Below are 26,322 nucleotides of genomic sequence, written 5' to 3'. Positions count from 1 at the left end.
GAGCAGTGTGCGACCTACTCTTCCACAATTTAAACGGCTTCCTTGAGCTAACGGGCTGACGAGCCTTGGTCTGCACCTGCGCGCCAGGAGAGGTACTTGACCTGCTTTTAATTACATTTTGGCAGTCCACACGGCACCCCTTAACATTGACCTGCTCCCTGCTGACGAGAGGCAACTACCTCGAAACACGTGTCCAGGGATGGCTAACGCAACACATACTGTTCTATTTACATTTCGTGGCATAGGCGTACCCGCCGTCGCCACTACATTTCCCACAGTCCTTTGGGGAAACTTGCTGGTGTGACGAGCAGTGTGCGACCTACTCTTCCACAAATGATGAAAATCAGGAACTGTCTTCGCCCACCCCTAGTTTTCATACCAGATGTAGTGCATCGTGGTGTTTACTTTGCTGAGGTTTTGTTTGGATAAAGCACTTTATACCAAAGGTGTCCAATGAAAGACAACGAGGACAAGATCCAGGCCTGGTTATCAATAATAGGCTGCATGCAGATGAGATCCATTTCAATGCATGCATTAGCGGCTGCAGTGATGAAACATGCGAGGAACTGATTAGCACAATAATAACTACAATGTCCAAAATGCAACGGAATATCAGAATGTGTGTTTTTGGTAACTTGGCAACTGTTACTGCCCTGTACCATACATACTCTGAAACATGCAATCCGCATTGCAATGCAAGTTCAGAAAGAGAAGAAAGACTATTATAATAAAGGTGCACAAAGATAAGCACGGTACACAATCTATAGTTATTGATGCTGGTTTGTTACAGTGTGGTCACAGGCACTTTTAGTTTATTTGTATGTAAACGTATCTTATTGGCTGATTAATTGATTTAAACTGTTATAGAGTCTGCAAATACACAACAGATGTCCTGGTGCCAAACACAGCTTAACACTACAGAGAGGTGGCCACTAGCTTGCAAGGAGCACAGTCTGCAGGAGTTTCCTGAATGACTTTAACTGATCCGAAGCTCTTAGATGTGGAGGGAGCGGACTCCAGTGCTGAGTGGCTGCAATTGAGAAAGCTCACCCTCCCATCGGAACACGCCGATACGTAGGAACATCTAGGAGGCAGGCGTTGCTTGATCTCAGCTGCTGAGGAGAAGACTAATGAATACATTTATGTCTTAAATATTATTCAACACAAGGATTCTACCATTAATTACATGGATATATACGTGCATATGTGTGTGCTATTCTTATTTTGAGTGTTAATCATATTGAAGTGCTACGTAAATGATGGTGTCATAAAACAGATTAAAGCACCTTATTTTCATTTAGGAAGGGCAATATAAAAAAAATTGTAAAGTACCCCTCACACATTGAAACCTGATTCAGTGTCATGCTTCATCATTGGGGTCTTCCTGCCCCTCTACGGGACAGGGCGTGCTATGACCTACGTAGACGCGGGAGCACTTTGTTTTGTGATTGGTGATTATGTGTAGTGCGTGGGATCATGAAAAAAGTGTGCGACGGTTAAAAATTCTCTGGCTAGTGGAAAAAATATACTTTATTGCCTTCCCTAGCTGAGAATAGTAAAAATGGGGAGGTGTAGATGGTGTACTATGATGGGTCACCCTCTACAAGGTCGACATGTTTCAGAAGCCATCCCCTTGGCTTTCTTCCTCAGGACCAAAAAACGATCCCTGTTTCACCTCACTGGGTGATATAATAATGAAGAATGTATATATGCCTGTTGGTCAAAAGTACTGTCCTTTGTTCCCAAATTTGGGTAGTTTGAAAAAATATACCAGTAGTATATCTTGCAACAAAATCTGAAATGGAAAAACATTGTGAATAAACAATGGCATTCATCACATCATGTATTCACATCACCGTCACGTGGAAAGTATAATGCTCATTATCACTGTGATATATTTCTCTTATGCAGCTTTATCGTCAGTATTTGTATCGTCAGTATTTGTACCACTTGGTAAATATCATCTACTTATATATCAGTTAAAGGAATACTCCTCATGGTTGTTGTGCCCAGTTTTACGTTTATTCAGAACTCATTTTCACACATGTCAGTTTTAACCTTCGTATTGCCAAATGAAATCTTTCATTCAAAAACATTCATATGTATTTAAAACGGAAGAAAGTTATATACAATCGTTATAACCTCCATGTGGTCTTAGATAGATTTTTAAAGACAACTATGCACTCGCTTTTTTAGAAGTCTGTTTTCATGACATGCCTTTGAAGTTGGGTAGATTATCAACAAACGTCGAACTGTGCACTCGCTCTTTATAAAATGTGCTCCCATGGCGTGTCGTTAAAAATATACTATCGGTATACATTCCCCACAAAAGAAATGTGCCATTGAGGTTGCCGTAAAAATACATACATCCATATGTTATCGTTACCGCTCCATGAGCTGTCACGAGAGGAGTAAGGGCCCCTTCAGTCAGACACTGTGGGTATTTATAGAAGGAAAAAAGGTTTTTTTTTTTTTTTTTACATTTTTTACACAGGAGTCGTTGAGGTGTACGAATTAAATAAAATCGCGGTCTCTTTTGGCTCTTTTAAAGACATGCCATTGTCTTACTCACATGCTGGAAAGAGCGCGGTCTCCAAGGAATTACCTTCTCATGGCTAGCCGGAATCTGGTCTGGAGTTGCGTCCGTGTGTCTTGTTTTCGCCTGTCAGATTCCATCTGACAGTGGTGAGTTTTTGGATACCGAGGCGATAGCCTCATTACTCCACATTCATTTTGAGTTTTTTTAGTCGCTGTTTAGGTTGTCCTATTGATGTGTGACGCTTTGTCACAGTTGAGGTTGGATCACAAGGTCAGCACTGTGATAGGCCGCGGGTTGCGGTCAATTTGGTTTGCGGAATTGTCAGCAAGTTTTACCGCAGAGTCTTGTATTCGTCTGCCAAGTGTCTTCTGGTGGTGATGAGCTTTTGATGGCTGCCGCGGCGGTTGCCTTCTGACAGTGATGAGTTTTGGGTACCTGCCGGGGCGATTTGCCCTCAGGCAGTGATGAGTTTTTGGATGCTGTGTTGCTGTTTCAGTTTCACAAGTTTAGCGCTTCGATGGGTCTCGGGTAGCGGTCAAATGGGTTTGTAGAAATGTCTGCAAGTTTCCTGATCAGTGGGTTATCTTTTTGATCCAGTCCTTTGTAGAATGTCCTGTTGAGTTTGCGGAGATGGTCATCCAACATCTCAACACCTAGGTCTCTGTGGAGGTCTGCTGTTCTTGTGAAGATTGGAGCACCTGCTGCAATCCGTAAGGCCCTGCTCTGTAGTCTCTGCAGGTCTTTCCGAAGCTGCGGGCGGCAGCCGCTCCAAACTGGTGCAGCGTACGTCATGGTTGGTCGAATTATTGCGGTGATTACTCGCACCTTGCTCTGGTCTGGAGTTCGTCAGAGCTTGGCGTTTTATCTTGTGTGCCGTGTATGGAGGCGCGCTCGAAAAATGAAACCAGCTGGGGAAAGAAACACTAGACCCGGCAAAATCAAAGATGGCCACCGGTAAATGGATTTGAAAAGAGGCTTATTTTAATCCACTTCCTGTTTGAAAACTTTTTCCTTTGCTGGTTGAAAAAGTGCATATTGTCATGTTTGCTTGTTTGAAAGGCTGGAAAAAGGTATAAACACACTTAGAAAGGCTGGAAAAACAGACAGGGCCTGGCAAGGTTTAAATCTAATGCAGGATCCTCTTGAAGATGGGCAACAAGTGTGGCATTTTCAATCAGGCTGATTCAGAGGCAGTATGCAGGGCGTTAAGAGCCAACCTGGCCAAACAATTCTGAATTTGTGGGAGTCTTTATAGTAAATAAAGTGGAGAACGAAGAAGCAACCCATTGAATTTATCCAGGTGCCCGAAGATCGATGCCTGGATCACTAACGGATGTGACTGAGGTGGTAAAAGTGGAAAACTCTTGTGCAAGACTTTAAGCAGAAAGCAGGTACCTTATTGTTGTAGTGAAGAAAGCAACCGAGCCACCCAGGAATGTTCATGGATGCATTACAAAAGTGAACAATTCTTTCTGCATAGTACTCGGCCCTCAAATTATATTTAAGTCTTTTGTAAGAGCATAGAGCTGTCTGTAATTTACATTTGTTTAGAAGGGCAATACTCCTTGCACCATGCTTTCTCCAGCTTTTTACAAATACATTTGGCTTCTTTAAGTGTGTTTTTTCACCAAAGAGCTGATGGCCAAGCATGATGAAAGATGCTAGTATGGAAAAGGATTCAGTCTTATCAAGTGAAGCATGATTTTGATATTAAAAACCACAAGGTAATCTTCCAATGTAGAAATGGTCAACAAGATATAGGAGACCCAACTTCTGAGAGAGCATTACAAAAGCTCTCTTATGTAGATATCATTAAAATGTTGGCTGGTGCTCCAGACCTAAGGTAGAGACCCTTGCTTTAAAAGTACTGGCTCAAACTATGCATACACCCATGCAGCAGCCTTCCTTCTTACCTGTGTGGATGAAGGTATGCTTCTTCATGTCAGATTTCTGATGAAAACGCTTGCCGCAGTAATGGCAGGGGTAGGGCCTGGTATCTGAGTGGATCAGGAGGTGAGTAGACAAGGTGGACGAACGTTTGAAGGCCTTGCCACAAATGGTACAAGGGAAGGTTCTTTCCTGCATTTGGACAAAAAACTGCCTCTTTATAACCTAATCTCTTACCTGTTTCAGAGAGTAAAAACAACCAAAACATAACAAGTTTGGAAATTCACAGCAAGCAAGCAGTTGTTCTTTGAGGAATTTTGCACTGGAAGGCCTTTCCACAGGTTATAGGAAGGTACATAAATATATGAAAACACAAAGAGCCTTCGGTGGTCGAGGAACATAAACCCCTCACTAAAATTAGTGAGGGGTTGATAGGGTTCATGGATTTGTAGAGTCAAGGGGTAGCTGTGCCTTTTAGGGTTTAGGGAAGGGTAGCGTTAAGGAGTAGTAAGGGTCTTTTTATGGTTCAGGGAAAGGAAGCATTAGGGGGCAATTTGGGGTTTTATGGGTTCAGAGATGAAAAGCTTTAGGGGTACTAAGGAGTTATTAGGGTAGAGTTAGATAAATTAACAGATGGATGTAATAAAAACAAATGTTCAAACTTATTTATTAGAATGTTGTATTAAGCACAATACAATAATTCACCTGCAAATATGAGTGTCTAAGTCGATCTCCATTGTCAGTATTAACCATTGCAAAATACATATACAACTTCACCCTCCACCCTCCCCGCCCCCCCCCACACACACACAAGAAAATACAGAACAAAAACTAGCATGGAAGAGATTAAATAACATAATTAAACACACAATATCAAGCTGCATAGAAGTAGGAAGGCTTTGGATGTGTAACATCTATGCAGAGTTAAGGCTAGGAAGATTACAAGAGACTTTTGAGATTGTTATGCCTTCAGCATACTCTATAGTACATTTATAGATATCTTAGTAGCGAAAGAGATTTATGGCTCACAATCAGAGCAGGTAGGACAGAGGGGATGAGCCCATTGAGCGACAATCGAACAATGGCCCCCATTTGGCTGTGAAGTTTGTGTGAATCAGCAAGCGGATATGTTAAGTTCTCCCCTACTAGTAAATTCCATTACCGGAAAAACCAGAGAACAATAAAGGGTGATATTGTCTTTTTCCAGTGGCTGCCAAAGTCAACTCAGCTGCTGCTCTCAGACAGTTCCACATATTTAAGTATCCAGTCAACTTTCATCTGGTGCTTATGGTGGGTGGAGTGTAAGCCTAATATTGTACAGGAGAGGTTTGCCTTCAAAGGGTATCCCTTTATTGTCTTCATCGCCGTCAGTAGCTCTGCGCAAAGCATCTTGATGTGTGGGCAGTCCCACCATATGTGCTTAAAGGCTCCTCGCATGCCACATCCTTTCAAACCTAGAGCACTTTTTGTAGCTTGACTGGGCAAAGATACTAATCAAAAAGTACTGTATAATGTACTTCTCTGCCTTATGTACAATGGATATTTCTAGAGATTTCTTGCCACAATATATCTTATTGTTTGCTACCTACCTCTTTCCCTGTGATTTTAGCACAATGTGTTTTATATGGACGGGTCGTTTTGTAGATGTGGTTTGCAGAAGAATATCAAAAAATGTGGACATCTGACCATTGGCCTCTCTGGTGGAGAGCCCAACCTTTTCTAGGTGTAAAAGGTCTTAGGTTTTCGCTGCTTTATTAGTGGGGTGCATGACCTAGTGTCTAAGTTGTGTATAGTAGTAACTTTCCTGTTTACCGAGATGGAACTTCCATTTACAGGCCTCAAAGGATAATATTTCTTTATATTTCGAATAAATCTGAAATCATGAGGTAAGCTTCCATTTTCCAATTATCAATGAGACAAGGGAAGAGGGTTGGTGTAAAGGTTGGATAGTGGATCGGGGTATGGGGGAAGAGGAAGGGGATTTCTTTTGGATGTCTTGTGATGAAATTCCATTCCACTAGTATAGTATGTGTGGGTCTACTCAAGCATGCATTTAGGGGCCTATTCCCCATAGGTCTCCACATCAGATTCCATATAGTTCTACCCACCACTGCCCTACCCATGTGTATCCATTGTTTTCATTGTTTAAATCAATTATCTTGGTTAATAATTTTCTACACAATTTGTGGCCGGATACAGCACCGTTGTGCAATGGCCTGGGGAGAGGAGTTTTGGGGGGATGTTTCTTATTATTACATGTGTGTACTGTTGTGTGTTGCGAACCACCCCATCTTACTCTTCTATCTCAGAATCCAATAATGCACTAGACTAACCACCTACATTAGTTTCCAGTAGTACTGTGCAACTCACGCTATAGTGCCCTGTTATAGGTTTTAAGCGCTATATAAATTAAATTACAATACAATACATCTGCTACATCAAAAACTGTGTAAATGAAAGTTAGTGTTAATATGGCTTCAGGGTAAGATATGATAAGAAAAAGTTTTAAAACTGAAACACATTTTAAAGTGCTTTTATATTTTTTTAAACGTAGCGCTCTGCAGATCATAACATTTCCTGAATAATGTATGGTCATGGGTTTTTTTTGTGAGTATTCAACGATAAGGAGTGTATTCAAAGGCACCTTATGTCATGTACTGCTGCCTTATTGCACTACCCGGAAGAGGCACCAAAGAGTCCCATATTGCAGTGGGATGCTGCAACTATAGCCCTTTTGTGGAACAACAGCCACAAAGCACGTTTGCCTGTGGCACCAATAATCCTTAAACGAAGCCTGTCTCCTAACAGAAACTTTGCATCAAGTGAATGATAATGATAAGTAAATATAGGTAGTGGCTAGTACACAGATGTTCAGTCTCAAAATGTGTCCTTTAGTTCAAATGAATGTACCTTAATTTGCCCGATTGTACGCTCATTAGAATAAATGTACATTGATTTAGGCTCAGTTCCTATGTGCCAGATAGTTACTTCATACCAGTTTCTGTTTGCAATGCCACATCATGTTCACTGGATAATAACCATACCTACAGATGTTGTTTTGGTAATGGCTTGTAGAGTACTATCTTATATGTAGGATTTGTATACCACTTTTCTACCCCTAAAGATGCCTCAAAGTGCTTTTGGGGTGATCGAGTAAGCATCTACTTAGGTTGTTACTTATGGCTTAAAGTGTGTGTTCCTTATTGTGGTCTATGTCGGAAGTATTTTGGAGTTTTGTGTGAGGTTCAGAGACTTGCCTCAAACATGTGGTAGTAAACATGTGGCTGTGGTTAATCATGGCATGGAGCTGAAAGATATGTGAAACCAAGCCGCATTTACATTTACTCTATCATACTTACCATCATCATTTGTTATGGTGACTGAGGGGTGAGCTGTCCCTGCTGTGCTTGGTGAACAGGAGCAAGTTTGTAATCTAGGCTAAGGAAAGGCATGACCCAATGAAAACCAATAGACACCATTCTTACGCGGTGCACTCAAGAGCAGAGATTCTCTTACACACAAAAACCAAGCAATCCCATTCATTTATGTTTTTGGGGGATCCACCCAGGGTTGTAGATTTGGTGACCCAAGAAAATCAAGAGACACTTTTCTTATATGCGCCTCAGTGGCACACAGCGGAGTGGATGTGCAGCAACCCTAAGAAATCAGGTATCTGTTGGGTCCACTCAAGAACAGAAAATGCTGTTTCAGGAAAATCAAGATACCCCTTTTACCTAAGTGTTCAACATTTATATAAAAGCAAAATGAGGCAACCACAGGAAATTGGTTGACGCCTCTCGGACCTGGGCCTCTGAGGCCATCTCAAGAACAGAAGATGCTACATCCCAGTCTTTTGGTGAGAGCAGCATTGATGAATATGCTTGTTTTGTTATAGGCAATAGTCTAAAGACAGAAAGTCCATGTTAGAACAAAAATCCCCTTGCATGGCTCCATAGAGGGTGCTATCTGCCCTTGTTGTTTTTCCATTTACAGTGTCTGTGTTAGTTTTCTTTTCTTCGAGTGAGCCCAACAATTCGTCAATATCCCCGATGCACCTACATGTTGCATAGAATTAGCCCCAGAGCATTGCACTCTTTGTCTGGGCTTTGTGGGATTGGCAGTAGTGACAGCATAATTCCTACTGAAGTTCCAGGCATTTTCCCTGTCTTCTTCATTGGTGGTAGAGGGTCTGCTCCATGTTAACCTTTTAGTGCGTCTCCCTTAACCATCACAAATGATAAGGATATGTGTGGAGAGTACGTACACATGAGAGGATCTGTGATTCATGGCCAGAGTCTCCCTGACTACACCCTTCTGCCAGATTGTGGACTACGTATAGAAGATGAATCCTCTTGGAAGCTCTGTGAGACGTAGTCCATCAACCCCCTTCGGCACAAGGTCTGTTGCTGAAGGGGGTGGTTGGACTACAGAGAAGAGCCTACCCAGAAGAAGCTGACCAGTCTAGCTGCATGCGGACCTGTGGAAGACATTGTAGTTGTGAAGTCTATGCCGCTGGAGGAGACAACAATGCCAGAGATCTGTACAGGGAAAACACCTACACCTGCATCACTCAGGACCCAGAAGAACGATTGTCACCGCCACCACTGTTAGGTGAGCCCCTTTTGTCACTGACCCTACTAGTACTGTTCCCATTTGTCTCCTGTAGCTTTGACGAAACCCTTAGTTCATCTCCTGGCTTGGAAAATCTGCACGGTAACTAAGTGAGGCCATGCTGAGTACATAACTGTATACTGTATCTAAATCAGTTGCATAGATATATTGATTTCAACTTCAAGTCCCTGCCTCCAACTCTACTTTCACTGAGGACTGCATGCTTCGGAGTTCATGTCCCCAGTACTGGGGGAATCCTGCACCACTGAGAAAATCCAACTGTGACTTGTTGCTTCAAAGACACAGGGGTACAAATGGGACCATGGCAATATAAAATCCATACTAATGCACTCACATCTTTGTGCTGAAGGTGGGGTGCAAAGGAGCCCAATGATTACTGTCAGTAAAGACTTACTTCAGCATGTTATTCCAGCATGTGGATAGGCCTTGACATCGTGTCTCCATCCATGACAAAAACAACCAAAATAATAACTGCAAAGAATGATCTTTGTCCAGGATGCCATACTACAAGGTTGTCACTGTAAGATTTTCAGAACAGTTTTTTAAAAGTGCTTGTGTTGGAAATGCACTCTGAACATGACGGATTTCAGTTTCCCAAAGTTCATGTGTGGAATCAAAGCAATGGCAATCCTGCTAGAGTAACAGAAGTGAGAATGGTGTTGCTCTGGCAAATTCATATGCCTGTAGTGAGCAGGAGGCAGGTGTGCTTTCTGAAATTATAGGTGATGAAGAAGCAGGTTCAGGTGCTTTCTTACAAGATCATAAGAGTGTAACTGCACTACATTTACATATCCGAGATGGGAACAATGCAGCTGCAATATTGCTGATCTGTTCCTGAAAAGACATATTTGTCTCATGTCAAACTAAATTATAAAGGAATTCTTTAGGATTGTTCCTCATTTAACCCAGCCAGTATGGAACTGAAAACCAACTGTGCGGGATCAATAAAGGATTCTTCAGAGAAGCTCAAATGAACAAGTTACTTACCTTCGGTAACGCCTTATCTGGTAGAAACTCTATCTAGCCGTGGATTCTTTACCTTAGAATTATCCCCAGGCGTCAGACTGGATCTGGTCATTTCCGGGCAGTGCCCCAGTGTGCAAGTAGGTGGCATCATTCGACTCCGCGTCATCCATGCCGGAAGTGACGTACACGTTACCTATATAGGCGCCGCCTCAGCGCTTCTTATGTCAGTTTATTTTTCCAGATTTACACACCAGGAGTATGGCGCCACGATTAAGCACGACCACTGCAGTGAGTTTCTAGAGCCCTTTGTAAGGGAAAGCCCTCATCTTTTAATCAGGCCGCAGGGAGGGGAAGATGGGAGGGCCGGTAAGGAATCTGCGGCTTGACAAAGTCTATATCGGATAAGGTGTTATTGAAGGTAAGTAGATTGTTCATCTGATAAAGATTTTAGCCACAGATTCCTTGTCTTAGAGTAGATACCCAAACAATGCCTCCCCAGAAACGGGTCTGCAGACCCAACTTAGACCAGGCACAATGCCCATCCAGATGAACCTGATTGTCCAGGCAGTAGTGCTTAGTAACATGTACAGTGAAGCCCATGTTGCAGCCTGACAGATGTCCAGTACTGGAACTCCACGAGCTAACGCAGTGATAGCAACAGGGAACTTAAATAAGGAAGGTTGGTACTGCAACCAAACAAATGCAGAAATGGTTGCACGCTATCCCTCAACTATGCAGAGAGCAGAGCCCTGTTGGGCCAAAGAAAGAACAAATAATAGGGCCTGAGAAAGAGGAGCAGATAGGGGATCACTGTTTTTCGATACGCACCTTGCCACAAATTTGTCCCAGCGGCAGGCATATACCGTTTTGGTGGAGGGACGCCTGGCTGCCAGAAAAACATCACAGACTTCAGGACAAAGGTCAAAGACTGTCAACTGTCGCCGCTCAATCTCCTCGCATGAGACCGGAGGGCTGCTGGTTTGGGCGCAGGACCCTCCCCTGTTGCTGCGACAGAAGAGTCTCCTGAAGAGGCAGCTTGACCAAAGGACCATTGCTCATGCTCAAGAGCTCGGGACACCAGACTCTCTGTGCCCAATACAGAGCCACAAAAATAACTGGGGCCCAATCGTTCCTGATCCTGGGAACTCTGGGCAGGAATGGTATTGGCAGAAAGGCGTACAGGAGGCCGGAGCTCCACTGGAGATGAAAAGTGTCTCCAGGCAAGAGCTGCCTTGGAAACTCCAGGACACAGAACTGCTGACATTGCATGTTCTCAGGGGTGGTGAATAGATCTAACCAAGGCTCTTCCCACTCTTGTAAGAGAACTAGCACCACCTCCGGATGGAATTGTAATTTGTGATCCGCTAGGCATAGATGGCTGAGTTTGTCCGCCTTGGCATTCAGAGAATCTGCCAGGTGTTAAAACCACCAGGGAGATGCCCTGGTGTTCCAGTCATGTTTAGAGATGCAGAGCCTCATGACAAAGGTCCACGACTCCACCCGCACTGCTTACTGCAGTACCACATGGCGGTGGTGTTATCAGTGAACACCTGCACCTGCCATACCTTGATGGAGGGTAGAAAGGCCTTCAGTGCCAAGTGAATCACCCGAAGCACCAACAAGTTTATGTGTCGTCTGGACTTCGCAGGAGACCAGAGTCCTCTGAGCTCCACCTTCCCCAAATGGCTGCCCCAGCCCAGGGGAAGGGAGAGGGTCTGCTGCTGACCCAGTCGCGGTTTGTCAGCCACCACTACAAATCTGTTGCAGTTCCCTCTGAGATCTGAACCTTGTCAGAGAGATTGCGCTGATGCTGCGCCCGTTGGAACTTCAATTCCCACTGCAGAGCCAGCATATGCCGGTGGTCATGCTTCACTAGTAGGATGCAAGAGAGGAGACTACGAGGCCCTGCAGTCTCAGAGTGCGTCTCCCTGAAAACACCAGAATAGAAGTTGAAACAACGGTATCATAGCCTGAATATTCTGGACTCGCCATTTGGGAGGATAAGCTCGAAACTGCATTGTGTCCAGAACAGCTCTGATGAAAGGGAGCACCTGAGAGGGAGTCAGGTGTGATTTCAGAACATTGATAGTGAACCCCACCCAGTTAGTGCAGGAGGTTCGTCGTAGTGTGGAGTTCGGGGATGAATTCTGGGGTGAGCTCGCCTTCTACAGCCAACGAAGAAATTGCTCTGCCCAGCGAGTTGATCATGATCAGGACACAGTGAATAGTGAACTTTGCTGCATGCCTCCCATCAACAATAGCCTGAGAGAGCATGGCTCGGATATCCTCTTAGACTATAGGCAGCACTTGCACAACTGAATCCCAGATTGCGTGGATGTAACGACCAGAGAGGCACGCGGTATTCACCGACTGCAGTGCTAGGCTGGCGGAAGAGGGCACTATAGTTCCAAAGGTATGCAGCCTCTTGGATTCCCTATCCAGTGAAGTGGAAGGGAATGCACCTGGGTTTATTCTGGAAGTGGATCACCAAGCTGTCCAGAGTGAGGAAACTGGGCTCCCCTGGAGTGGGGCATGGCAGCGGGCACTCATCCTGTGCACAGGAACCCCTGTGTAGGGCTTGGACCAGGCCCAGAGAAGGACGTCGGTGAGAGCTTAGTTAAAGCAGAGCCTTTGCTCGGAGGGGGCAGTGCCTGTCTGAAGTACTTCTGTCAAGACTTTAGTCTAGACTGCCACTGAGGGCAGCTGAATGTCCAAAACTTCAGCTGCCCTATGCACCACCTTAGGGAAAGAGGCCCCTCCTCCATAGCTACAGTAGGAAGGGAGACCAAGCTAGGGTCAGGAGAGGTTTCTAACCCATTGGAATCTGCTAGATCCTCATACCAGGTGTCTTCTGTATCATTAAATGGATGGCGATATTCATCAGTGTCGCCACACTATTTGTTTCCTGTACCAGGCCTGTCAAAGACAAAAGGCACTGGCCCTGACCCGTAAGGCATGGCTCTGGACAGCCCCAGAACCGGCCTCATGTGGCGCTAGTCCTATTCCATCTCGGAGTCGAGGAACATGGGGATGGCTTAGTTGATGGGCGTTGATGGGACCAGGGGCATCGGCACTGGAGTGGGCTCCGGAGGACGTTTTTAGTTTCACTGGCAGCACCACTCTGCATCCAACACCAGATCCAAGGGGCCCGACTGGTGCCAAGGGCGTACCCCCTGGTGGGAATCCAGTAAGGGTCCCTCCCGAAGCCATTGGGCCTGACAGCGATCCAGAGGGGTTGGGTTGCCCAAAGATGAGGTGCATGGCCTCAGGGAACTTTCTTAGTTGGGAGCCGGTCGCCCCGGCTAACTCGACCAACAGGGAGCTGACCCAGATTGGGGCCCGCGGAGGTGTGGGGCCTGGAATGCCGGCACAGAGAAACTGAAGACCTCTTTGACTTCTTAGATTTCTTTTTCTTGTGTGACTTACCCTATGACAACTTCGACTGGGACGACAACCTTCGGGAACGGCTCCGCGAGCAGCCTCGGGACCCTACATGCGACCGGAATCTTGATTGTTGCAGGGTCATTCGATGTCGGGCAACGAGGAGCTTGACAGAGCACTTCCTCATCACCTTCAGGTGCATGGCACAGCAATCCTCGCAGGTCTTTGAGTCATGGTCCTTCTTGAGGAACCATTGACAGATCAAGTGGGATACCGCCACATGGTTTGAAACCAGACTATTTTGGGTGGACATCCTGTCACCAGGAGAAAGAATTTCTAAAAAAATGTTAGACAATAGTCGGAAAAAAGCAGTCAAAAAGTGGTTGAGGGTTAACTCTTAACTGATCTGCTCTATCTGGCGCTGAAAGGATAGAACTGATGTCAGCTCTCAAAGTTGGCACCTCTGTAGATACCGCGTATGTCACTTCCAGCACGAAAGATGCTGACGACGCCGATGGCCTAAAGCTGAACGATGCCACCTACCAGTGCGCAGGGTTACTGCTTGAAAATTTCCAGATCCAGTCTGATGCCTAGGGCTAATTCTACAGTAAGGAATCTGCGGCTAGAAGTCTCTATCGGAGGAGTGATGTTTAAAGCAAAAGTACAAGGATGTCTTCTGCATAAACCTTTACATATGTGAGGGACCTCCAACTTGAGCCTTCAAACACTGTGAATATCACCCTCCCACAGCCCACTTCACACTCTTTGAGTGAGAAACTCACTTAATATGACTTTATTTGTTTGGCAACCCCAACTCTTGTAAGTTGTAGTATACTATAGTATTTTCTAGGCTTCTCGTTGGTTAAAATCCATATGCAAGAAACATGAACAACAAAGAACTTCATTTTATGACATCAATACAGAGCGATATAGGTTGAAATATTAGTATTATGATCAAGATCTTTTTACATTGATTTTTACCAGTTATGGTTATCCGTTATACGATAGCTCTCTCAAATGTGCTGGTCATGCTGTTACGGCATGACCTGTAGCAGATAGCCAAGTCTGCAGCAATCGATAGAAATGGCTTTGCCGGATTCGACAGTCCAAGCTTGTACAGTACCCATACATTGCAAGACGAGATGTCCTATAGACGCAGCTTTCTGTACTTTATGACATTTGGCAACATTCTATCTGCACCACCTTCTAAATGTACTGTACCTGTTGAATGCATGCTGCATGTCACAGAGATCATGCAGATTTTAAACACTCATCAGAGGCTCTGAGTAGTCAAAGAAATTGTAGAAATTAACAGAGAAGATATAGACGAGGATTAGGGTCGAAGTGAATCCCCTGCTTTAGCAGCTACAGAGGGGGTGGGGTTCTTTATGGACCTCTTCTGTCTGCAACGCAGCAGGCAAAAGCTCATAATTAGAGCTGTAAAGGAATGCCAGTGTTGACAGGAGAGCAAGCGGGAGCAAGGTAGAAAGAAAAATGGATGGGTATGTAAAAAAGAGGAAAGAGAAAGGAATACTGGATGGAAGGAAGATTGACAGGAACGAAGGGTGGAGAAAAGGAAGGAAGGATGGATGAGTGGGTAGATGGAAAAGTGAATGAAAGGATTATTGAATGGATAGGTGGATAGACAGGTGAAAGGATGGCAGAGCAAAGGGAAATCTCAGAGTGTGGATTGATTGATGGATGGATAGATGGATGGATGGGTGGATAGATAGATAGATAGCTGACCAGCTTTATTGATCAATGGATACATCAAGGAATGGATGTATGGGTGGATAGGAGGCTGAATGAATGTATGCTTAGGCGATGGATGTGTGAACGGATGAATGGAATGGTTGATGGATGGGAATGGGGAAAAGCTGAATGATGGAAGAAAGAATGAAAGGATGACTGAATGTGAAGGTGAAATAGTGGATAACAGAGAGTGAAAGTATGGATGGAGGAGAAAAGGGAGGCCTTCTAGGGAGGGTCTGGCTCCCGTGCTTCGCTTGCTTGGAGCCATCAGTGCTTTGGTTCAGAGTGTGGGGGGAGTATTTTTTTCTGACTTCTCACTTGAAAAGGACAGAAGGAGAAAGGAAAAAGAGATAGGAGCATAGCCAGCTAAGGAGGCAAAAGATAAAACAAAAGAGAAGAATATAAAGATAAAAGCTATACAGAGAATGAGTAAGAGAAAGATGGAAAGAGAATGTACACAGAGAAAGGCATAAGAGATGTTATGCTATAGAAGTTTATAACGCACACAGCTACTCAAAAGAGTGTTCCGGCGCGAGCCCAAGTGAGGGAAAAGCAAGGGAAAAAGCTCAGCAAGAAAGAAGAGAAAGTTAATTGAAGAGGAAAGTTTTGACTCTCTTTTTAAATTGTTTGGGGTCCTGCAGGCTGTGTAAGTCAAATGGGAGTGTGTTCCAGGCTGCCGCCACCGTAAAGGCCAGGGAACTGCCACCTGTCCTTTTAAGGCAAAATCTGGGGGTGCACGCCCTCAGTGTGTTGGAAGAGCGTAGTTGCCTGGTGAGGGCATAGAACTGAAAGCGCTTCCTGAGGTACACTGGACCAAGCCCGTAAGGAGCAGCATTTGTCATTACCATGGCTTTGAATTTGACCAGTGCTTTCACAGGTAGCCAATGCAGGTTACGCAGGTGCTGCTGACGCTGGTTCTTTTAGGGAGGTTGAAAAGAATTCTAGAAGCTGCGTTTTGGACAACCTGCAATTTATCTAGTAGGTAACTGGGCAAACCGGCATACAGTGCATTTGCATAATCAATACAAGAGGTGATGAGTGCTCTGGTGACCGTTTCCTTAGCCGCTAAGGGGAGTAGAGGCAGATTTTTTTTTGTGATTTCAGTATGCCGAAACACAATCCTGTCAGTTTATTAATCTGAGTACTGAAACCTAACTTTTTGTCTAACCAAATCCCTAGGTTCTTGACTGGGTGACCTCAAGGGTAGGCTTGGGAGACTCATCCGGCCAGAAAGCGTTCCAGTACTGGGGAAGAAAACTACCAAAGAATAAAATCTCTGCTTTATCCTCGTTGCATTTGAGCTGGGCAGCGGTGAGCCTATCAAACAATGCTGTAAGACATGTTTTGACATGGGAGGAGGACGACTCATATTTTTTCCAGGTAAAAAGAAGCTGAGTATCGTCAGCATACGCGATGACTTTAGCGCCCAAGTCTTCAGCCATCTGGATGAGGGGTGACATATAGACGTTGAACAGCAGAGGGCTCAAGACTGACCCCCTGGGGAACCCCGGTCAGGAGTTTCTGGATGGTTGACGCAAAGGGGGTGGATCCAGACTTGCTGAGTTCTACCCTCCAGGAAAGAGTTCAGCCACTTCCTAGCAGAACCTGTGATACCAAGTTCCTGAAGGCTGGCCAGGAGCAGGGTGTGAGGCACAGTATCAAAAGCAGCCGACAGGTCCAAAAGGACCTGAGCTGCCCTGCACCCGCTATCTAATGTTTCATGTATGGCCTCCGAGATGTCCACTAGTGCCGATTCCATATTGTAGGAGGCTCTAAAACCGGACTGGGCTGGGTGAAGGATGCCATGCTGTTCCAAAAACGCGGTCAGTTATTTATTGACCACTTTCTTGCAGACCTTAGCGACAGGGAGCAGACGAGATAGAACCATAGCTGGCAGGGAGATTGGGGTCCATGGACGCCTTCTTTAGGAGTGGGATAATCATCGCTTGCTTCCAGGATGGGGGAACAATGGCAGATGCTAGAGAAGCATTCATCAACAGATTCATGCAAGGATTGATCACTGCCGCTGCACTAGCCAGAGGTTTGGCAGGGCAAGGATCATTTGGGAACTGGATTAAGAGTAGAAAGAGTGGCCAGAGAGTACGCCAGCGAGATGGATTCAAAGGTGGAAAATTTGACTCAGGTGGAAAAGACCAGAAGAGAGAATGAGCAGAGAGGGGGAAATGATAGACAAGAAGGAGGTGAGAATAAAGAAGTAGATAGAACCTGACCAGTTACAGGAAAGGATGATTATGGCAAATATGACCCAGGTTAGAGATGACCCTATGTTGGACCAACAGGAATGTCACTTATTGAACAGGAAAATGCCAAGAGCATGTATTTATTTATAATGCAGTACTTGTTTTCTCCTTAAAAGAGCCAGAATCCTACCTCTGAAATTAAAATGAGTTTAGGATTAGGATGTCTTCGTTTATGCATTCCTTTCACCTCCCTGCTTGCTACAAGACTATAGAAATTAGTATGCCTGCAATATGTTATTTCCTTAAACTGTATATACTACAGGATGTCCAGAAACTTTTTCAATTCTATTTCGGGTTTGATTTAACCTCACCACTCTTGCTAGTAGCCAGTTTCATGCATTTATCATTCTTTCTTCTGTTGGGCTAGTACTGAACCTTTTCTTAGTCGTATTCAATGACTCCTACACCTCATAAAATAAAATGCGAATAAAAGATATTTATTGCCACCCACCTCAATGGTATTGCTTTTATCGACCATAAAAGAATAAAAGGCTAGTCGGGCTACTCAAATTCACATTTATGAGAAAACATAGATCCCTGTAGGGAATGCATTAACCTCACACAAGCATTCCACTGAAGGACTCTTACTATGCCATCTTTAACATTTCCACTGACATAAATTGAAGCTGAGTACAAGCAATCTTAAATAAATTGTTTTAAAAAAAGTGTATTACTATTTAGTATTCTATAGATACTAATGTTTAGGGGTAACTTGTAAATGTTGGCAATGAGTTTGTTTTATTGTGGCACCTTGGATAATCACACTTCATGTTCAGTTTCTGTATTTCGTATTACAGTCAACATCTTTCCATATGCTGGCTCCAATTCAGGACTTGGGAAGGCCTTAGTTTAGCTCAGAAACAGAATACTTGATGGCAGCTAAAACTCGGGGTACTATTTAGGATTATTGAAATAAAGATTCAACATTATGTCTGTTACAAACCCCGGACAAGAGACATTCTTCTTGACTGTAAGAAAGTTGATTCATGTATTAAGGACAAGGATTTAGAGTTTGGCTGACAGGGTACTCCATCGCAAATATGACGAGTACCCTTCCCACCAAACCCTTGGTCCACCCGCCTTAGATAGAGACAGATGAAATACTTCTTCCAAGGGTTCAGCCAAGTATGGCCCGGAATCCTACACCCTACCAGGTCTAACGGCTTAATGTGTCACACAACAATATGAAAGCTGCTAAAATTCTTTATAGGTGATCCTTGAACCCAGTATAAGCATTGTTAAGACCAGGGATTTAAGTGGGATGAAAAAACTGGGGGGTCTCTCAAAGGGGCGTGGTCAATGTAATTAAGGGCATGGCTTAAAAACACGTAAGCTAAAAATGTGTGTTTAGCACAGTGTGCCGCCCGACTTGTATTTTGCTGTTCCTGGCATTGCATCCAGAAATATGATACAACAAGTCACGTCAGAACTGTTGGCTTTGTCAATGGTTGCTAGTTGCATAAGATAAATAAGCAGCAACTATGGCTTCTATATAATATTGAAAAAACCTTCCACTTGAAGCCCTGGTGACACCACGACTATGTTGCTTCTCCTGAGTTTCAAAAAGAGAAGGGAAATCCAGAGAGAAAATGACTCTCTAAAGGATTTCCCTTCCTCTGCAACACTCACCCCACACACATGAATTGCCTGCTGTCACGGCAGTCCGGAAAAAAAATGGACCGCCTGTGCCAGGGCACAAAACAGAGCCCGACAGAGTCCGTTTCGAGCCATCCTTAAAAAAACTGCCGTTGCTCAAACCCAGTGAGACACGGCCCACTTAAAGCTCTGGCTAAGACTTCCTATGCTGAAAATAGCAATATTTGACAGTGCACTTAAAATGCATTGGCTGCATATTTTTTAGAGCAACACCCCATCATATTGTGGTATTGTACAAGAAGAGTGAAGGAACCCCCCCACACGTAATTTTGATTCAGCTATAAAGATGGCCGCACCCCCATTTTTCAGAGTTATAGCCCCTGCTGAAGTTGGGTCTAGTTGCGCCTTTGAGTCAGACAATATTGTGCTAAAAGAATAATTTAGTCTATCATCTCTAAGAACAGTGTCCCGAAAGTGAGATATGCTACCCTGAAATCACCTGCCCTTTGACTAAAACTACAAAAGTCATTGTGAAAGGCAGCATTCCTTTGTTCTTAGAGTGCAACAGGCAGGGCCGGCTTCAGGGCGGTGTGACTGGTGCAGCCACACCTGGCACTGAGCTGGTAGGCGCTGTGTTTAGAAATAACATGATTCAGAGCACCTGCTGCAGTGTTCCTTGTGCATTCAGCAGTTTTAAGGCACCAATAAAAATATCAAGATAACTCTGGTGATTAATGTGCCTGCTGGAGATAGATGAGTTTTGTTTAGTGGCAGTTTTAACTCCTAATAAAGCAGTGAGTGGGTTCATATGTCTGCTGCAAGGAATGTATATCATTACAGAACTGTATTTTATGTAGGCAGCTCAGTGGGTTACGACTCTTGTCACAGGGATCTTTTTGTTCCTTGCAGATCATAAGTCACAATCCTAGTATAGCACAGTGACCTATGAACTGCCCTCAAAGAGCTGCATGCAAACTGCATGGTACAGGTTTGAATGTTGTTTTTTCCACAGTGCTACATCAGCTTGATGCTACTAAAAAGGGTTTGGGTAGAAATACATTCTTATTAACAAAGTCAACCCCAACCACTGTGGTAGGAATTAAACCCTGAGTTTGTGATTCTCCAGACCAACCATTCCCAAAATATACTGCCTACTAGTACGGATGACACGTGATGCGTACACCTTGTATTCCTCCTTGTCTTATGTAACATGCCCTATAGACTGATTTATACACGTATGATTCACTGTCTCTATATGTGTGTGTGTAATGTAAAGTGCTCCGACTCCCTACACTGGTATGAGTAGCGCTATGCAACAAATGAAATGCCTGCGAGAGAGGGGCTCTGGGGAGAGCAGAGACACTGTTGGAGGCAGGTAGTAAGGGAAATCGTGGAGAAGAAGGTCATGCGGGTGGGGGGGGCTGTAATCACACCGAAATTGATTGAATCACGTGCTCTTTGTCTCCTCTGCTGGAACTCAGGTCAAAGAGACACTAATAAGTCAGAGCGTCACTCACCTTGTAGGGGTACAGCAGGCCCGGATGCTGCGGGTTCAACAGGTGGGCACAGTGCTTGTCAGAAAATCCACAGGAAGACACCTGTGCAGGGCTCGAAGACCGTCCCAGGTGCTCACCGAGTGCCCGAGGGGTTTGGAACATCTGGAGAAGGAGGAAGTAGGGGGTCACAACAGAGGCCACGTCAGAGATCGAGCACAGCATTAGAATCTGGCTTGAAGTGTTTTGATAGTGTTCGGAACCCCCCATGTAGACCTGTACTGAGACCAACTCCAGAGTCCAGACACTGAGCCACAGGGCCGGGCTGGGAACCAAAACTGGCCCTGGCAAAGTGCTCGGCGGCCCCCCTCGCGGGGGTGGGGTTGGGGGTGCCGCCGAGCTCTTTGCCAGGGCCGGTTTTCGGACGATTTTGTTACAGGGCCCCCAGGGGCCTAAAACTGGCCCCACCTGTGCGGCGCACCGGGGGATTGCCCGGTGCCTGCTACGGTCAGTCCGGCCCTGCTGAGCTTACGCCTCACGCGCCACCTGCACCGCCTCCCGTGCCTCCTCGGTTGAACCAACCACAACTGCCCCACTGCATCTCTGTCCTTGCGAGGCGCACCCCCATAGCTTCCCTACAGAACCTTCCAGAACCCCATCACGCACAGGCAATGATTTACTGACGCACCCCTATCCTCATGTATTTCGACGGTTTGGAAATACACACCGGACTGCCAACAAGCCCTTCTATGCCGCCCACAGCTGCTCCTGCCAGTTAAAGAATGGAACTTTTACATGGTTCTGCTAGAAGACACCCCCCTACCCTCCCACCCTCCCCCCCACCCTCAATTTTCTTTCATTAGGTATGATGGAGTGTAACATTCTTCCATTAGGTATGATTGAGTGTATGTATGCTGTACCTTGTCACACCGTGAACACCGGAAAGAGGACTTCAGGAAAAACAGTGGCGATCCCTGGTGCCCAGCACGTTTCTCCTGGCATCGGGGTGTCCCCAGGTTACGCCTCTCCCCCTGGGGTTCCATCACAGGTAGCTTGACCTTTCGAGGCAACCCTCTTTCTTCTGAGCTGGGATATCTGGCCAAAGGGTAGGGTTTGAACAGGACTCCCGAGGCTCCCATAATGCCTACAGTGATACAGAGAACATTCATAGCTATCAGGCCACCTTAGCCCTTGATTCTATATATTCAAATCTGACCAGGAACTCTGCTCCTCAGACTGTCCAGGCTGGACACTGCACCTACCATGAATGCAGTAAAATTAAGACCGAAGGAAAAAGTACCTGCTGAGTGTAGCGGACAATTCTTCAGAAGAGTAACTAGGATTATGGAGTTTTTTTTCTTTAGTTGCTGTTACACTTTCCTGTGTAAATCTTTTGAGGATTTCTGTGGTATTTGCTAAGTATTTTCCATTTTTTTTTCTCAAAATAAGTGCTTATTGGAGTTTATTTAGCTGGCTAACACCAAAACAGTTAAAACTGAGTTTTTTAAAATATTTACTAAACATGTTGCTTTTTACAGTTATTGCTATAAAACACATACTTAAATTAAAAGAGGAGTAGTGCAAGATATGACGTGTCTTTCCACTGGCAGTGTGTCCAATCAACTTTTAGGAGACTGTCCTGAACATAAAAGTCCGTGTATTGCACTCTCCCTGAGACTCTCAGACTCTCTCACATCTCATGACCTCACACTCACCCTCTTGGGACTCGGTCTGCTTTACAGTACTATTAGTGGATTAAGAAATTAAGACCGTGTAGTATTCTAATGTTGTAGTGAACACATTTCTGGTCACAATGGGGAGGGGGGTGTCCTTCGCCCACTCCTTATTAAATTTTAAGACATTTGATACTGCCAACAGCATAGTATCTTGGGAAATGTTTACAATTTTTATTACATCAGAATCATTTGTTGCCGTGTATTCTAAAACACTTGAACCCTGGAGCTTACAGCATGCTTGGCATCACTTTTCTGCACTCTGCATGACTACATGAAAGTGGTGCCGCTGTTGTTGCATGGGGTTTTTTAGCTGCCATGTCTTCCCATGGCATGTGTTACTATTTAAATCAGTCCCAACTTTTTAACCAGCACCACATTGTACTCTGGGGCTTGACAATTTGATCAGTTATTATAGGTTTAAACCTAAATCAGGAAAGCCTAGTTAATGTAATTATAGGACTTTACTTTTAACTATATGAGTAACATAATGGTCAATAATAAAGAATTTGATCCATACAGAACTACTATGTTTACTTTGAATAGGATTTTGTTGGAAACCGGGCAACCGGGTTAGCAGTCACCAGGTACCCAGCACAGTGGTAGCTTGGCTCGAGCGGTTGGGGGTCAGGCACCGTGTTAAGCGTACGTCACACCCTCACAATAACCATGCGTTCATCCGTTCCAAAAACGACACTACACCGTAAAAATCATGGAAGTCAAGTTGAAAATATATATGTCTTTATCTTATTTTCTCTTAGTTGCAGGTTTCACATCATAAATACAATACAATAGGATTTTCCTTCAAAAGAGCAGGTCAAATAAACAATGCTACTTCGGGATCTCAATAAATAAGTTCAGGTCATCATTAAGCAAAGAATAAATAGGGGTGCAATAAATATAGACGGCAAATAAATACAGTCAGACAATAAATACAGTGCAAGAATAACTTAGTGGAAGACAATAAATAAAGCACCTTCAATAAATAAGGTAACACAATCAATGACAATTACAGATCAGATCACTTTCATGAGGTCACTTGGTTTTACTTTGCCCAAACACAGCTTATGGACATTCAGATGGCATGGGATGATGTCCCACCTAGATTGGTCAAGGCTGGGGCCTAAGCTGAGGCAGAACAAGGGTAATCTGAAGATCTGGCCCTCCAAACTACACAGCCCTTTTCAGAGGTCACTGTACCAGTCTCAGTTCACCCCTGGCACTCCCAGGCTGGTCCTAACACCCCTCTAACCCCTAGAATGGTCTTTTAGGGCTCCACGGGGCCTCAGACGCCCCCTCTACCATTTACTGTCCCTTCCTCGATGATCGGCTCCGCTCGGCGCCGTGTCGACGCCGTGAGGCGGCTCCGGATTGATGTCGCTGGGCGGCCTCGACTCGATGTCGCTGGGCGGTCTCGACTCGATGTCGCTGGGCGGTCTCGTCTCGATGTCGCTGGGCGGTCTCGACTCGATGTCGCTGGGCGGTCTCGACTCGATGTCGCTGGGCGGTCTCAACTCGATGTCGCTGGGCGGTCTCGACTCGATGTCGCCTTCCGGCGTCACAGGGACACGGTCTCCCCGCTTCCGGGTGTCTCCGGAGTGCGATCTCCACTCCCGACCTCCGGCGCGCTTCACCTCAGTTTCCGGCGACTCCGGTGGGCGGACTTCACTCCCCCGTCGACGCCTCACCTCGACCTCAGATGACTCCGTACTCGACCTCCGGGGCCTCTCCACGACCTCCGTCGGCGTCCTCACTCGACTTCAGGTGACTCCGTACTCGACCTCCGGTGCCTCTCCACGACCTCCGTCGGCGCCCTCACTCGACCTCTGGCGGCTCCGGGTACGACGTCTGCTTTCTGTCAGCGTCGCTTCTCCACCTCAGGCCCCAGGTCTCCAGGCTTCTCGACGTCAGGACTCCAGGAGGACACCGCTGAACAGGTCAGGAGCTTGCTGTTCTTCCTCTTTAAGGCCTGTTCCAAATGTTCAGTTCCTTAAGATGGTTCTTCTGGTCTTGGTCCCACACAGGGCTTTAGGCTGGGCTTGGTCAGTAGGGACTAGCATCAAGGGTGGGTTTCTGGACCCCACTCCAAGCACTGGTTTCCACCTCTGCTGCCTTACTCCGACCTCCTTCTATCTCTGTCCTCTCTCTTCTCCAGTCAGTTGCCAACTGCCACTCTGAGATGGCCTCCCAACATTCTAAACTGCCTCCCACTATCACAAGATTCCAGAATGTTCCAGGAGGTTCTAGATGTGTCACAGGTGACAATGGGTGGCCACCATTTTGTGTCTCAGGCCCTCAGACAGAAGTTCCAGGGGTAGGGAAAATGGCTCCCTGACCCTGCATCAACACTAAAAAGTCTGGTGGTTCCCAAAAAGGAAAAATTATAACAGGGTTTGAGGCAGTAGTGGGACAAAATAAATAATGATGAGGAGGGACCACCCAAAGGGCTGACAGGTCTAACACGCGTCCCCCCCAGCTGAAAGTGGGGAGAGCTACCCAACCCCTTGGGAGTTCTCATCACTAAGGCGGAAATACCTTGAGAGACCGTCTGCATTGGCGTGGTCCACTCCAGGCCGATGTTCCACCTGAAAGTCCATTCCCTGTAGGGAGATAGACCACCTTAGCAACTTGGGATTCTCCCCCTTCATCTGCATCAGCCACCGAAGGGGTCTGTGGTCGGTCTGAACTGGGAAGTGCGAGCCAAACAGGTATGGCCGCAACTTCTTCAGAGCCCATACCACTGCAAAGGCTTCACGCTCTATTGCACTCCACTTCTGTTCCCTGGGAAGTAGTCTCCGGGATAGGAAGACCACGGGTTGATCCAGACCCTCTTCATTGAGTTGCGATAACACTGCCCCAATGCCATGTTCCGATGCATCCGTCTGGACAATGAACTCCTTGGAAAAGTCTGGGGCCCTTAAGACCGGGGCCTCGCACATGGCTTGCTTCAGTTTCACAAAGGCCTGCTGACAAGCCTCCGTCCAGACTACCCGTCGAGGTTGCTTCTTGGACGTAAGCTCCGTGAGGGGGGCCACAATGGTACCATATCCCTTCACGAAGCGGCGGTAATATCCGGTGAGGCCCAGAAAAGCTCGGACCTCGGTCTGAGTCTTGGGGGGTTCCCAGGCCATGATGGCCTCGATTTTCGCCTGGAGGGGTTGCACCGCTCCCCTACCCACCAAGTGTCTAAGGTACACTACCGACCCCTGCCCGATCTGGCATTTACTGGCCTTGATCGTTAAACCAGCGTGCTTCAGGGCCTGGAGAACAGCTTGCAGGTGACGCAAATGATCCTCCCAGCTGTTACTGAAGACGGCAATGTCGTCCAGATAAGCAGCAGAGAAACTCTCCATCCCAGCGAGGATCTGGTTCACCAGACGCTGAAACGTGGCAGGTGCGTTCTTGAGCCCAAAGGGCATCACGCAGAACTGGTAGTGGCCCTTGGGCGTGGAGAAGGCTGACCTTTCCTTAGCTCCATCAGTCAGAGAGATCTGCCAGTACCCAGAAGTAAGGTCAAAGGTACTCAGATATTGGGCAGCTCCCAGCCGGTCAATCAGTTCATCCGCCCTCGGGATCGGATTGGCATCAGTCTTGGTTACTGAGTTCAGTCCCCGGTAGTCCACACAGAACCTCAGTTCCGGTTGGGCACCCGGTGGTACAGCTTTTGGTACTAATACCACCGGACTGGACCAGGGGCTGCTGGAAGGTTCAATCACTCCTAGCTCCAGCATCTTAGTGACTTCACTGTGAATGCTGGCCTTCACCTTGTCTGTCATCCGGTAGATCTTTGACTTCACAGGTGGGCTGTCTCCTGTGTCCACATCATGGACGCACAGGTGAGTCCTACCCGGAACAAGGGAGAACAACGAAGAGTACTGCCCCAGGACCTGGCGGCAGTCCTCCTGCTGTTCAGGAGTTAGGGACGGGGGGAGAATCACTCCCCTCCACCAACCCATCCTTCTCTTGAGACGCAAATAAGTCGGGGAGAGGCTCGCTTTCCACGTCCTCTGCTCCGTCAGTCACCATCAACAAGATGACTTCGGGCCTCTCATGGTGGGGTTTGAGGCGGTTGGCATGCAGCA

The 26,322-nt window shown here is 46.0% G+C and overlaps 1 protein-coding gene across 1 annotated transcript in view; it reads right to left on the bottom strand.

Annotated features, from left to right (window-relative positions):
• LOC146856221 (uncharacterized) overlaps window positions 1–26,322 on the bottom strand; it is a 65,598-nt gene that overhangs the window by 6,660 nt on the left and 32,616 nt on the right. The window contains exons 4-6 of the mRNA XM_085650712.1: window positions 21,428–21,651; window positions 20,532–20,672; window positions 4,453–4,618 (exon numbers count right to left, since the gene is read on the bottom strand). Coding sequence (XP_085506838.1) covers window positions 4,453–4,618; window positions 20,532–20,672; window positions 21,428–21,651 — 531 coding nt within the window. The remainder of the gene's footprint in view (window positions 1–4,452; window positions 4,619–20,531; window positions 20,673–21,427; window positions 21,652–26,322) is intronic.

This window comes from Triturus cristatus, chromosome 4_1 (assembly GCF_964204655.1).
Source record: "Triturus cristatus chromosome 4_1, aTriCri1.1, whole genome shotgun sequence".
In the NCBI taxonomy this organism is placed as follows: domain Eukaryota; kingdom Metazoa; phylum Chordata; class Amphibia; order Caudata; family Salamandridae; genus Triturus; species Triturus cristatus.
The sequence above is the reverse complement of the archived record's forward strand: the minus strand, read 5'-3'. Positions and strand labels throughout refer to the sequence as shown.